At 34.8% G+C, this 14891-nt stretch overlaps 1 protein-coding gene across 1 annotated transcript; it reads left to right on the top strand.

The window, feature by feature from the left end:
• The first annotated feature begins 12911 nt into the window (after positions 1–12911).
• LOC145665091 (tRNA (uracil-5-)-methyltransferase homolog A-like) lies at positions 12912–14201 on the top strand. The gene has a single exon (XM_081732362.1). The coding sequence runs from the start codon at positions 12912–12914 to the stop codon at positions 14199–14201; it is 1290 nt and encodes a 429-aa protein (XP_081588488.1).
• Positions 14202–14891: the final 690 nt, after the last annotated feature.

Genomic DNA, 14891 nt, shown 5'->3' with positions numbered 1-14891 from the left:
ATTGGAGTATCCCGAGAAAACTCAGGAGAGCGATGTTGTCCACCACAAACTTGGATGAACTAGTGTTGTCCACGAGAACGTAAAATTTCTTGTCTAGTCTCGAGAACAAGTCAAGAATTATCATGTTCATTCAATCTCAATATACTTCTCGTCTTATGGGTATCACTACATATGGTTAACTTATTCAAAAAATGGAATGAAATCTTTAAGTTTTGGGTCCAGGCTAAAGGTAAAGGAAACGGTGATGATTTGAGAAAAGAATGAAAATGGTGGATGAAGAAAGTGGAAGGAAACTGGAAAACCCCAAGAAAACCCACACAAACTGTGTTTGTCAATCACAAAGTTCATTGGTGCTAGCTGAGATCGAACCAAGGACCCCATGCACCAGAGGTGAACGCTTTCCCACTGAGCCACCGTGGCCTCTTAACTCATTCAAGGTTTTATTCATATAAATGACCAAGATATACTAGTGCTCAACTTTAACCAATACCAGTCTCGCGTAACTGACCAATTTGCACAAGTGTCTACTTTGCAAATAAGCAGCTTATATGCAGATGTTCAACTTATACCAGTGGCCAACTTATACAAATGTCCAAGATATACAAATTCTCAACTTGAACGAATATCCAACTTGTACAAGTGGCCAAGTTAGTCAGATACGAACTTACGCATATCGAGAACTTATACAAGTTTTAACTTAAAGATATGTTCAGGATATAAAAGGTGCCAAGTTGTATAAGAAGATAAAATACCAAAAACTAAATAATAGAACACGGAAATGAATATGTCAAGTCTACATTTAAGGTACCATCTCACCATTTAACCGATACGACTGAGGAAAAAGATGCTGGATAAACTCTATTAGGATGGCCAATCGCAGGAATCGAACCCAAAAACTCTTAATTACAAAGTGTGAACTCTAACTTGAAAGATATCGATTTTCAGATTGAAAATACAGGCTTTTACCGAAAATGAAAGTGTTTTTTCTTTTACTTTTTAAAATCTAGTGAGCTAGTGGAAACGTGAGTGGTGATGGTAGTGATGTTAATTTTACATGAGAGCATAAACAGAGAAAAAGCACAAGAACTATATATAAAAAAAAAGAGTAAAGGTTACTTTGTTTTAGAAATGGTAAAAGCATGTGTGACAGCATATCTAGCGAATACATAGATAAATTGAAACTCCGTGTTTGGGAGTGAGAAACATCCTCCGAGGCATTTGGTTGTCATGGAGACGTTAGTATCATTCATCTGGAACAAAATGGCTTCGGATCGACAACGGGTGAATTTCAATGGACGTCAATTTGTCAATTGAGAAAAAAAGGACATGACCGACCCTTTGTGCTACATTTTGTCTTCCATTAACCACTCTGGGTAAATTGTTTGTGCTCTATCATTTAAGAACTATCTTTCTTCATTTATCTTAGAGTACGTCGAGTGTAAGAGAATTCGTGAGGGAAAATATGCCACAAACACATTTCACTCAAATTTAAACTAATATTGATTATTAGAGGATCAATAAATATGTCTTTATTGAAAAATATTTTTATGCCTTAGAATGTCCATAATAAAGATGTAATAATAAAAATCTAGAATGTTATGATCATTCAACAAAAAAAATCCAAACATGACACACAGTGGCATACTTAGGGGGAGCGCTATCGGGCTCAAGCACCCCCTTCGAAATAAATTTGTTTTTTTTTCTCATTCCACGTACAACAATAATCCTTCTTACTATTTCTAAGAATTTTAACGATTTTTCTTTATCTTACCCTCTTTGTTCAGAAGCAATACAGTATTTGTGAAACTTCATTCCATGTAAGAACTGCCTTCTTTTTTCTTTCTTTTCGTTCATTCTACTCTTCTGTTTCTTTTTCTTAGTTGTCACTTTCTTTCGTGTCTCCTATCGTACTTTCGACCGTTATTAGTTGTGATTCAAGTTGGCCGTCGTCAATAACACCAAAAATAAGAGGAGCTGATAAGCCAAACTGATGTTCTACACCAACTTGCACGGATATCAACATAACGGGACTTTAGTTATTATAGTAAAGGAATGTTTACATCGTTTAGTTATAAAGAAAGGTAAATGTTTGAATTAAAGAAAATCAAGAGGGGGGAATACGTAGCCTTGGAAATTAGGTAGCGTACGAAAATGCTACCTTTTTCTTCTATGAATAGAATAAAAGGTTAGATTCACTGCTAAATTTTTATGTGTATCTTATCACATAAGATTCACCAGTCTGCAATTCTTGCCATTAAAACTTCAATTTATTCATAAATTAAAATATATTTAATTCTCAAACTCAGGTGAGCAATTGACTACTGATTCCCCATGTTGTGCATAGCCCCCCCGTAACAAAATCCTAAATACTCCACTGATGACACATATACTCATCCGTAGATCTTGTTGAGTTGGACAATATAATACAAGTTGGTGTAAACCCTGTCTTAATGCTGAGATATAGATTCCGAAAATCGTTATCGCAAGTCAATCACTTCACCAGTTACCTAATTAGATCTTGGACAAATATGTCTCTATAATCAATAAATGATTTTTTTCAAATACACATAAGCAATTCCATCTATGATGAGTTATTTTAAATTTTTATTCCTCTGCGCTTTCTTACAATTACAGTGATTGGGTATGCCAATAGTAGTATTTTATATATACTTCATAAATCCTTAAGTAGCTGGTAAAATTTCTGGAAAACCAAAGACAATTAATAAAACTTTTATACGGCAATTTATACCTATAATAATTTATATTCAAGCTCATTAAAGTAGATCCTATATGTTTAACATACAACACAAAAGTATTTCAAAGAATTTAAATGATATAGAACGATTTTCGGACAATATGTTCCTTGGTCGTTATTTTAAAGAAATTGGACAATATGTTCCTTGGTCATTATTTTAAAGAAATTGGACAATATGTTCCTTGGTCGTTATTTTAAACAAATTGGACAATATGTTCCTTGGTCGTTATTTTAAAGAAATTGGACAATATGTTCGTTGGTCGTTATTTTAAAGAAATTGGACAATATGTTCCTTGGTCGTTATTTTAAAGAAATTGGACAATATGTTCCTTGGTCATTATTTTAAAGAAATTGGACAATATGTTCCTTGGTCGTTATTTTAAAGAAATTGGACAATATGTTCCTTGGTCATTATTTTAAAGAAATTGGACAATATGTTCCTTGGTCGTTATTTTAAAGAAATTGGACAATATGTTCCTTGGTCTTTATTTTAAAGAAAAAGGACAATATGTTCCTTCGTCGTTATTTTAAAGAAATTGGACAATATGTTCCTTGGTCGTTATTTTAAAGAAATTGGACAATATGTTCCTTGGTCATTATTTTAAAGAAATTGGACAATATGTTCCTTGGTCGTTATTTTAAAGAAATTGGACAATATGTTCGTTGGTCGTTATTTTAAAGAAATTGGACAATATGTTCCTTGGTCGTTATTTTAAAGAAATTGGACAATATGTTCCTTGGTCATTATTTTAAAGAAATTGGACAATATGTTCCTTGGTCGTTATTTTAAAGAAATTGGACAATATGTTCCTTGGTCATTATTTTAAAGAAATTGGACAATATGTTCGTTGGTCGTTATTTTAAAGAAATTGGACAATATGTTCCTTGGTCTTTATTTTAAAGAAAAAGGACAATATGTTCCTTCGTCGTTATTTTAAAGAAATTGGACAATATGTTCCTTGGTCGTTATTTTAAAGAAATTGGACAATATGTTCCTTGGTCATTATTTTAAAGAAATTGGACAATATGTTCCTTGGTCGTTATTTTAAAGAAATTGGACAATATGTTCCTTGGTCATTATTTTAAAGAAATTGGACAATATGTTCCTTGGTCGTTATTTTAAAGAAATAGGACAATATGTTCCTTCGTCGTTATTTTAAAGAAATTGGACAATATGTTCCTTGGTCGTTATTTTAAAGAAATTGGACAATATGTTCCCTGGTCGTTATTTTAAAGAAATTGGGCAATATGTTCCTTGGTCATTATTTTAAAGAAAAAGGACAATATGTTCCTTAGTCGTTATTTTAAAGAAATAGGACAATATGTTCCTTGGTCGTTATTTTAAAGAAATTGGACAATATGTTCCTTGGTCATTATTTTAAAGAAATTGGACAATATGTTCCTTGGTCGTTATTTTAAAGAAATGAGATAATATGTTCCTTGGTCATTATTTTAAAGAAACAGGACAATATGTTCCTTTGTCATTATTTTGAAGAAAGGGACAATATGTTTCTTGGTCGTCATTTTAAAGAAATAGAACAATATGTTCCTCGGTCGTTCTTTTAGAGAAATAGAACAATATGTTCCTTGGTCGTTATTTTAAAGAAATTGGACAATATGTTCCTTGGTCGTTATTTTAAAGAAAGGGACAATATATTTCTTCGTCGTTATTTTAAAGAAATTGGACAGTATGTTCCTTGGTCATTATTTTAAAGAAATTGGACAATATGTTCCTTGGTCGTTATTTTAAAGAAATTGGACAATATGTTCCTTGGTCATTATTTTAAAGAAAAAGGACAATATGTTCCTTGGTCGTTATTTTAAAGAAATAGGACAATATGTTCCTTCGTCGTTATTTTAAAGAAATTGGACAATATGTTCCTTGGTCGTTATTTTAAAGAAATTGGACAATATGTTCCTTGGTCATTATTTTAAAGAAATTGGACAATATGTTCCTTGGTCGTTATTTTAAAGAAATTGGACAATATGTTCCTTGGTCATTATTTTAAAGAAATTGGACAATATGTTCCTTGGTCGTTATTTTAAAGAAATAGGACAATATGTTCCTTCGTCGTTATTTTAAAGAAATTGGACAATATGTTCCTTGGTCGTTATTTTAAAGAAATTGGACAATATGTTCCCTGGTCGTTATTTTAAAGAAATTGGGCAATATGTTCCTTGGTCATTATTTTAAAGAAAAAGGACAATATGTTCCTTAGTCGTTATTTTAAAGAAATAGGACAATATGTTCCTTGGTCGTTATTTTAAAGAAATTGGACAATATGTTCCTTGGTCATTATTTTAAAGAAATTGGACAATATGTTCCTTGGTCGTTATTTTAAAGAAATGAGATAATATGTTCCTTGGTCATTATTTTAAAGAAACAGGACAATATGTTCCTTTGTCATTATTTTGAAGAAAGGGACAATATGTTTCTTGGTCGTCATTTTAAAGAAATAGAACAATATGTTCCTCGGTCGTTCTTTTAGAGAAATAGAACAATATGTTCCTTGGTCGTTATTTTAAAGAAATTGGACAATATGTTCCTTGGTCGTTATTTTAAAGAAAGGGACAATATATTTCTTCGTCGTTATTTTAAAGAAATTGGACAGTATGTTCCTTGGTCATTATTTTAAAGAAATTGGACAATATGTTCCTTGGTCGTTATTTTAAAGAAATTGGGCAATATGTTCCTTGGTCATTATTTTAAAGAAAAAGGACAATATGTTCCTTAGTCGTTATTTTAAAGAAATAGGACAATATGTTCCTTGGTCGTTATTTTAAAGAAATTGGACAATATGTTCCTTGGTCATTATTTTAAAGAAATTGGACAATATGTTCCTTGGTCGTTATTTTAAAGAAATGAGATAATATGTTCCTTGGTCATTATTTTAAAGAAACAGGACAATATGTTCCTTTGTCGTTATTTTGAAGAAAGGGACAATATGTTTCTTGGTCGTCATTTTAAAGAAATAGAACAATATGTTCCTCGGTCGTTCTTTTAGAGAAATAGAACAATATGTTCCTTGGTCGTTATTTTAAAGAAATTGGACAATATGTTCCTTGGTCGTTATTTTAAAGAAAGGGACAATATATTTCTTCGTCGTTATTTTAAAGAAATTGGACAGTATGTTCCTTGGTCGTTAGTTTAAAGAATGGGACAATATATTTCTTGGTCGTTATTTTAAAGAAATGGGGCAATATGTTCCTTAGACGTTATTATAAAGAAATAGGACACCAGTGTTGCAGGTAGAATTGCCCTGACCTCTTCACTGACAAGACACTTCAGATCTTCTAAGTTGGAAACACTTGATGCAAATACTCGGTTCTTGAGGTGGTCCTACAGAAGGAAATTGCAAGCACTGAGATCAGGGCATCCGGCTGGCCATGGTATGTCCCCAAAATATGAGATGACTCTGCCCGTAAACTTCGTACATAACGTTGTTATTGTATCTCTAATAGTATGTGCAGTTGTTCTATCTTGCTGGAAATAAACTGATGACGAATCAACGCCCTGTCTCTGTAATTAAGGAATCAGGAAAGCTGTCAGTAGATCTCTGTAATGGTTCCGAAGTGACTGTGAATCCTAAAAAAAAAAAAAAAAGGAAAAGTCCAATAATCCTGGAAGCCGAAACATCGCACTAAACCGCGATCTTTACACTATGGAGTGCTTTTACTTGAAGTTGCAGTGGATTCACATTACTTAATTCTCCTATTCTCACTCAAAAGGTCGATATAATCTCTACTAAGTTGTTTCTGGGAAGGATAGTAACGCTCGTAAAATTTGTAGATGACCTGCGTTTTGTATGGATGATAAATTAAATCACTGTGGAGATTGGTACCAAACTTCTGTCTGACATGCATAAAACTACAGTATATTTGTTTACTGAACGCCTAGGACTCCCTGTCAATAGAATTATATAACTAACTAACTAACTCTATGGCCTATGGAACCTGGAGATTCAATGCCGCGTTCACAAAAGCTCTTCACTGACTTCTATCCGTAGCTAACTGCATCCAGTTTTTACTTTGTATTGCAATCTCTGCGAGATCCATCTTAATATTGTCCTCCCATCTGCGTCGAGGTCTTCCTATTGGTCGTTTTCCGATTGGTCTTCCAGTCAAGACTTTGAAAGCGTTTCTACTTTCTTCCATTCTAGCTACATGACCCGCCTACCTAAGTCTCCTAGACTTGACGACCCTAACTAACAATGCTGGGTAAACCGTATGTAGTTTCTCGTTATGAAGTTTCCGTCATTCCCCATTCCCGTTCCTCTTGGGTCCGAATATTCGCCTTAGGATCTTGTTCTCAAAAACTTTCAGTCTACGTTCTTTCCTCAGAGTAAGCGAGAATGAATTACATATCCTCATAATGTTTCCTGGTGTCCGCTCTGTTTTCGACTTTCCCGGTGGGTTTTTATTTGTGTCACTTGCTGTGACTGATCAACCCATCTCCGAATGGTGTGCCGTTCTGGTACTCTTCCATGTCCCCAATGTTGAAGTGTCACACTGTCACCAGTTTTGAAATACGGTTCAATCACAAAGGCGCGATGCGTCTTGTCCAACGCTCCATTGTAACTAAAATGGCATCCTTCCTGTTACACTCTATCCTGCTCGATTTTATGTTCATTGCGCGCCTTGCGAGATACATACTGTTGGAAGTGATAAATTGTTTCTGCCGGACCCTTTATGAAATTTAGTATATGATTTATTAAAAAGTATATGCTTCTCAAACTCAGGGGGAGGGGCAATTAGCCCATGTACTCCCCAAGCAACGTCCTTGATTCAAAATATTGTTTATTTGAATTTTAAGCTTTAATTCGCCGTGAAATATCTGTTAATTATAAAACATTATTTGTGGAGTCTTAGTTTCATCATAATCAGAAGGAACCCGACTAGTTCATTTTTTTAAATAACATTGTTCATTACAGACAAAAATGAAACATTTAATCTAATCAAAGGACTTTGATATCCTTCTATTCAAAGACTCCAATCATTTAGACGTCGAAAAATCTGAAGCAGCGAACATATTTTTCTTCATTTTGTCGAAAAGAGTTTTACGGACAAGTTGGGTTTCTCCAATAGATTCGTTTCAAGATAAAACTTTTATGAACACTATGTGCTAGTTACAAATAATATCATTCAAAGTTTGCAGTATGATTCTTACGTTACTTTTTCTTAATTTACGTGTTCTTAAGTGGTGTAAGATTTGGGCTTACATTCCCACGTCTCTACATAAGCTAATATTAGAAGTAAAATTAAATAATGCTGTTGGCAGATGAAAATATTTTTGATTAGTGAACATTACAGGTAGTACAGCGTGCTTTAAATTCTTTTCAGAAAAATAATTAAACTCTATGGTTTAATCTGGTGCACCATCTAACGATTTTTTCCCCATATACATTACCTTAGTTATAAATAATTTATTTTTATAAATATGTTAGATTTAATCGCATTTCATACATGAAACTACGAAGAAGGATCGGAAACTAAGGTTACAAGGCAAATATTTCTGCAGTTTTGTATGTTATAGAGGAATAAGGAATGTGTGGTAATTTTAATACAAGGAGTTGGCAACTGTGCACAGTTTTAACCAGCCGCCACCTACCGCGCTAGTTGTATGTAAATACCAAGGATGTTATAAAATAGAGGATCTGCCCATACAACAAAATCGTGAAGCCATACGTCACAACTTCGCCACACCTACTCTGTCCACTCTGCGCCACTAAGATCGCAATGTTTCGAGCCAACAATCATGACTGAAACGAGAGTAGCCAATCAGACGATGCTAGGTTGTTTTCTGGCTTCATTGAGCTCATATGATGAAGATACGTATGGGCAGATCCTCTATTTTATAACATCCTTGGTAAATACAAATGGCGATTTGTTTGAAAAAAGTGGTCTCGCGAAGAAGTCCACTTATTTATTCGATTTCTTTGTGCGAAACATGTAACCGCTGTTTGAACTTCACCGGTAGCTGGTAGACATTTACGAAGAGACTAATGTCTCGTCAGCATGTCGCAGAATAGTGTCGAAAGTTTGCGCCTGGTAGAGAAAACGTCACCGACGAGCAGCGCAGAGGTCGACCTAGCACGGTATCAATAGATGTTGAACATAGCTGGGACATCATTGACTACCCTCTCTACAGCCCGAATCTCGCTCCAAACGACTTTCACCTGTTCCTACGCTTGAAAGAGCACCTAGGAGTATGTTGCTTCGCTTGAAACGAGGAGGTGAAACAGATTGTGATAACGTGGCTGAACACGTAAAAACAGGATGTTTACCAGGATGGAATTTTCATAACTCATCCCACGATGCAATAAGTGCTTCAACTGGTATGAAGACTATGTCCAAAAAATAACCTAATGTATGTACTACTATCTGTTGGCTGTATTGGTTGTATGAAATAGTATATAGACGTTTCACTGCAGGGTTGGTAACCTTACTTTCTGATCACTCTTCGTACAATTAAGCACAAAAAAATGATGCTGCAAGATCGATGAACATATAGAAGGTTAGAGACATCGCGTAAATATACTCGTAATAAACTAATAGTGGGAAATTTAATTTCAGCAATGCTGAAATGAAGAAATCAAGATCCCCCTGAAAGCAATTGCAATTGTCGGGAAAATAATTACTATATTAAATTACCCTGTGAAATCTAAAAATTCTTTTTTTCTGGAAATTAGGCGGAATTCCTTCTCTGCCTAAAATAAGGTTTAAAATGCACTACAAATTGCTGCAGGGTCAATAGGCGAAACAGGAATTAGGCAGAACAAGAAAGAAACGGTTCCCTGCATTTGATTAAGCGTTCCAAGAATAAATTTCATCTTCATCCTTAACGCTCTACTAAAACCGGAAGTGACTACAGTTTCCGGTTTTAATATTGATCTACTTAGAGCATAAACGATTAGAGATAGCGAGAAGTGATACTTTTTTCTTTTGGAATCGATTTAGCGTTTAAGAATAGGTGCCACTTTCTTTTACACTCTTTTCAAACCGGAAGTGGCAGAAACCAATAAATTCCTGTTTTAACGTTGATCACCATAGAGTGAAAATGGCATTTCGAAGCGAGAAGCAGTCTTCTAAAATCAAGCGTTCCATCTTTACTCTAATCTCCCTGCTAAAACCGGAAATGGTTGATATCTACCAGTTTCGGTTTTAATATGAAGTGAGAAAATATCACACCATAGAAATCAAGTCCTTCATATGGCGTATACCTAACAGCGTTAATTGCTAATCGTGTATGTAAGTTTCCCTCACACATTAAAGAAAGATGCACTTATATTAAGTAAACGCAAAGAATTAAACAGAAATTAGATACATCAAGATCAGTTACTGTACAAAATTTATAGGGATGCGCACAAAACAAGATTTGTGGCTGTCTCGTCTCGAAAATGTGTTGTAAAAGTGATGTCTCGACTCGAAAAATGTATATTTTTCTATTGCAAGAGCAGTGTCTCGACTCGAATTTTGTCAGGAAAATTCTGTCTCGACTCGTCTCGTGCGCATCCCTAAAAATTTAATAAATTTTACATACTGTGCAAAAATTTCTCGTTTAATTTTTGAGAAGACTTTGAAGATGTAAAGCGACGCATAAAGATAAATTTCTAGCTACGTAGTCTTTGACTTTAGAAGAAAGTCAACAGTTCTAAAAGTTACTCACAGAAGTTATGTTTCGAGGTAGAAAAGATCCAGTCGATAATGAGGGTGCTATTCCAGATTTTTACTCGTAAAACAGATTGTGTTTGTACGTAATATTGTGTTCACAATAGTTGTATACTTGCTCCAAAGCGCGATAGATAGAATGTGCCTCAAGAACCCTTGTAACCTGTGTTGAAATGTATCACGCTGACTACAATTCTCACAGTACAAATTTTTCATGAATTACACTGACATAATCTCCGTGGGCCTTATGCAGAGTATCTATTTCTGACGCATGATTAGTGACGTATTAAAGAGTTCGACTAACAGATGTTTCCTGCAGTAGTCAGTCCTTTAGTATGACGCTAATCACACGTCAAAACGACTCTGTATAAGGTCCCTTTTCTTTGTTAACTTTCCGATTTGGTCAGAATGACCTGGATACTCAGAAAAATCACTTTTTGTACATTAAATACTACACAAACTCTTGAAATTACATGTATTCTACATTTAACAGAAATGCGTTAAATCCGGGGCGGTAGCATGATTTAGTACTCCAGTTCTCTTCTAGATGAGTTCGTGTAGTGGAGCGCGGCCTACACTGTAAGGATTAATATTCCATAATGGTCTACTCACCCATCAGCTGCCCCGGATGTGGTTCCAAGCCCAGGTTAATTATACGCTCTGACTTTCATAGCCCTGTTGATAAAAATGGATGTAAAATCAAAGATTCAAACTCTATTCTGAGAAACAATCTCATATTTACAAGTCAAAAATGACTCGATCTTAGCATTTTCAGGAATGCAAATAATCGTAGTATTCCCACGATATAGTAATATATATATATATATATATATATATATATATATATATATATATATATATATATATATATATATATATATATATTCGGCTAGAAAAAGGATCTGATTTTTAATACACCCTGAGCTCCTCCGTGGCTAAGCGGTTAGCGTACGCGCCTTTGGCGTGGGAGACCCGGGTTCGATTCCCGGCGGGAGCTCATGTGGTTCGGATTCCACGTTAATCAGTAGGTCCATGTCTCATATAGCCTCGCTGCTGAAAGGGACGTTAAACTCAAAATCAACTCAATTAATACACTCTGTATACTCTTTTGAACTGATATTGCATTTTCTTACTTCCTTCGTTATATTTTCCTGGCTAGTTTGTGAGTGTGTGTATAGATATTTGTGTATGTGCTAGAGAGAGTAAATGGAAAATACCAGAGCATAAGCTATCGAAACCAATGGACGGACGAGACACACCAACTGCTGATGCTTCTGGAGAAAATAGAGTGAGAGACAGAGAGAGAGAGAGAGAGAGGAGGAAAGGAAGAAGAAGATTGGAAGGGAGATTGAAATTTTTCCAATATCAGTCAGTGTTGGTCGACCCGATGAGCGACCATTTGGAATTAATATTGTTTGGGATGTGCTTGTGAGAGAATTCCATCCCTTCCTCTCTCAGATGGACAGACCACCAAGTTTGCAGCTGAGGGAAACGAGAGAGAGAGAGAGCAAGCTAGAAGAAAATAGGAATGGAATTTTATATTACAGTTATATGGCGCCAGATCCCCAATTTTTAGTTTCTCGCTATATGCTAGCTTCCGGAGATGCTGTCACACTTGTACGGTATATTATACAACGATATATTCTTGTTATAACGGTATTGTTAATCTGTACCTATTTTGTCAATACGTGATCAGAGGCGCAATAATCAAACATATAGCCTATATATAGTTAAAGAAAAAAAAAACATTATTATTGACATGACATGTTGTCATGGTAAACATTATTATCTACATGATATACATGAAATAGATGGCTGTAGATGTAAATCAACGATAACTGGATACGAGTCAGGTGATTTCAAAGGATCAAATAAAAATGGTTAGTAGCTATTAAGTGATATGTTTATTGTAATAACTTGATATATCTGCGAATTAGGGCTAAAGTGGTTTTTTTTATTCGCTTTATCTGGTGCCGTAAAACCGGGACCTTACCTCAAAGTTCTGAAAAGAAGTAAGGACGAGGTATATTTGCAAACGTATATCCTTTTTATGAATTTCACCGTTTTAAGAAGCGGAAAGAAAATACAAAGGATTAGAGATATGCAGAATCCTGACGTAATGGATGTACCGAGTACTTTAGTAGAAAACACACCTGAATATGGCCAGGCTAATCTTGTTAGTACGATTAGCCAACTGCTAACTGATAAGCTGGAACAAATGCAAAAGACGAATCAACAAATACAAAAATCGAACGATGAAAAGATGGAACAGATGCAAAAATGGATAGAACAAATACAAAAATCGAGCGATGAAAAGTTAGAACAAATACAAAAATCGAGCGATGAAAAGTTCGAACAATTATTGACTCAACACAAATCTCTTGCAGATAGAGTTCAGGGTATCCATGAAAATTTCGATCGGCTACAGCATAATTTGAAAGAGGATGTGCAAGTATTGATTGAAAAAGTGAATGGTACTGGTGCGAATATGAAAGTAGAACCGGAAGAAGGTCAGAAGAAGGTCGATGGACGAAATGAAAATATTGAAGAACAGGATGAAAATGAAACAACTGAACCCGTGGTGAATGGTGATGGGGAGGATGCTACAATTAAAGAAGAACCGTCATTTCCGGCCAAGGAGACCACTACCACCACTACTACTACAGGCGTATTCAAAATTGAAGTGAAAGGTCTGCCGAGATTATACAGGTTAGGGGAATTGAAGAAATTGTTGACAGACGATTTGAAGTTGGAAAGCCATACTATTAGGTCACCGAAAAGAGCGAGTTCTTGGATTTATTTGATCTTCAAAACTGAAGAAGACCAACAGAAGGCAGTGAAGACCTTGAATGGATACAGTTGGAAGAAGCGAGTTCTTTCAGCCGAAGATGCCGAAACTGATCAACGTAAGCGAAAATTGGAAAAGTCTGATGATAAGGATTCTAAAAAGGCGAAAATTGAGTTACCTGTAGAAGATAGAATAAAACAGGCTACAATACCTTTGTGGGATGTTACTTATGGAGAACAGTTGAAGAAGAAGACTGAAGAAATAAAATTTTCACTCACGCGACTGACGGATTTGCTGCTGAGAAGAAATCTGGATTTAGCAGGTTGGACAGAAGAAAGAAAAGAGAAGAATGAAGGACTTGCAGATTTTCTGAGGCATTTGCCTATAGGAAAAATTAAGGATGATTTGAAAGATTATTATTCCCAAAACAGAGAAGGAAACTGTTTGAATGTAGCATCGCTCTATTTCCAGACATTCACTGAAAAGGAAGAAGGTGAGAAACCTCCATCACTGCAGCTGTTGTTCGGAAAAGAATATGTGAAAGAAACTATCTGTGACATGAGTTTCCGAGTATCTCCAGATTCTTATTTTCAAGTGAATACCTCGGGAGCCGAGCAGCTTTATACTTCCATTGCGGGAATGATTGAAGTTGACGAAGAAACTTCCTTGATAGATGTGTGTTGTGCCACTGAAGGAATTGGATTTTCTCTTGCTAAGAAATGTGCTCAAATTCTTGGCATAGAAATGTCGAGCCAGGCAGTTGAAGATGCAAGAGCCAATGCTGTAAAGAATGCCATCACAAACAGCGAGTATTTTGTTGGACGAGCTGAAGATATTTTGCCCACCATAGTGAAGAAAGTAGCTGGAAAGAAGATATTTGTTATTGTAGATCCACTTAGAGTTGGACTTCATCAGAAGTTTCAGCAACGTAATGAAAAGGTAGAGCAAGAACAGGAAAATAAGTATCAGATTAAAGTTGGAAATGGCTAAAACTAGTTGAAACTTTAGTCAACCCTGATATGATAACTAAATTAAACTTGGATAACAATTCTTAATTTATTCTCTTGTATGTTACGAGTTGTATTATGAATACTTCATTTGAATTTTATATATGCACAACATGTTATGATGTGATTAATTTATTTTATCTTTGCACTAATTTTAAGAGTTATGTTCATCTTTATTTTATCTTACGTGTTCAAAAGAGATTTGATTGTGTTAAATTGAAATCTATGACATTGATCTTAATTGAAGTTTCTAAATGTAATTATTGCCTTCTGATCTTGTTGATATTTGATGTGATGACGATCTTAATTGTAAAGAATGTTATTTGTATATGAATGTTATCGCTCGATGTAAAAAGGAATAATTAACTAGTAACTCTGCGCAAGTCATCAGTTAGTTATAATTTTGAATAGACCCATAAACAATATTTTTAATGAATCGACGTTTTTATGATATGTGATTTGTAATAAAATAAAATGTCATGAATGAATTAATATATATATATATGGAGAAAGAAGAGAAGTGAAAACTACTTATATTGATGTAATAATAATTAATACGAGGGCTATTCAAAAGGTGAATGTTTTGAAAATATCCAGGGTTCTTTCCTTCTCTGTAATACTGTTACGGAATTCCCGTTCTGGGCGACATTCTATACAACGATATATTCTTGTT

This window comes from Thermobia domestica, chromosome 11 (genome assembly GCF_964235325.1).
Source record: "Thermobia domestica chromosome 11, izTheDome1.hap1.1, whole genome shotgun sequence".
Taxonomy (NCBI): Eukaryota; Metazoa; Arthropoda; class Insecta; order Zygentoma; family Lepismatidae; genus Thermobia; species Thermobia domestica.
This window is presented reverse-complemented; position numbering and strand designations above follow the sequence as displayed.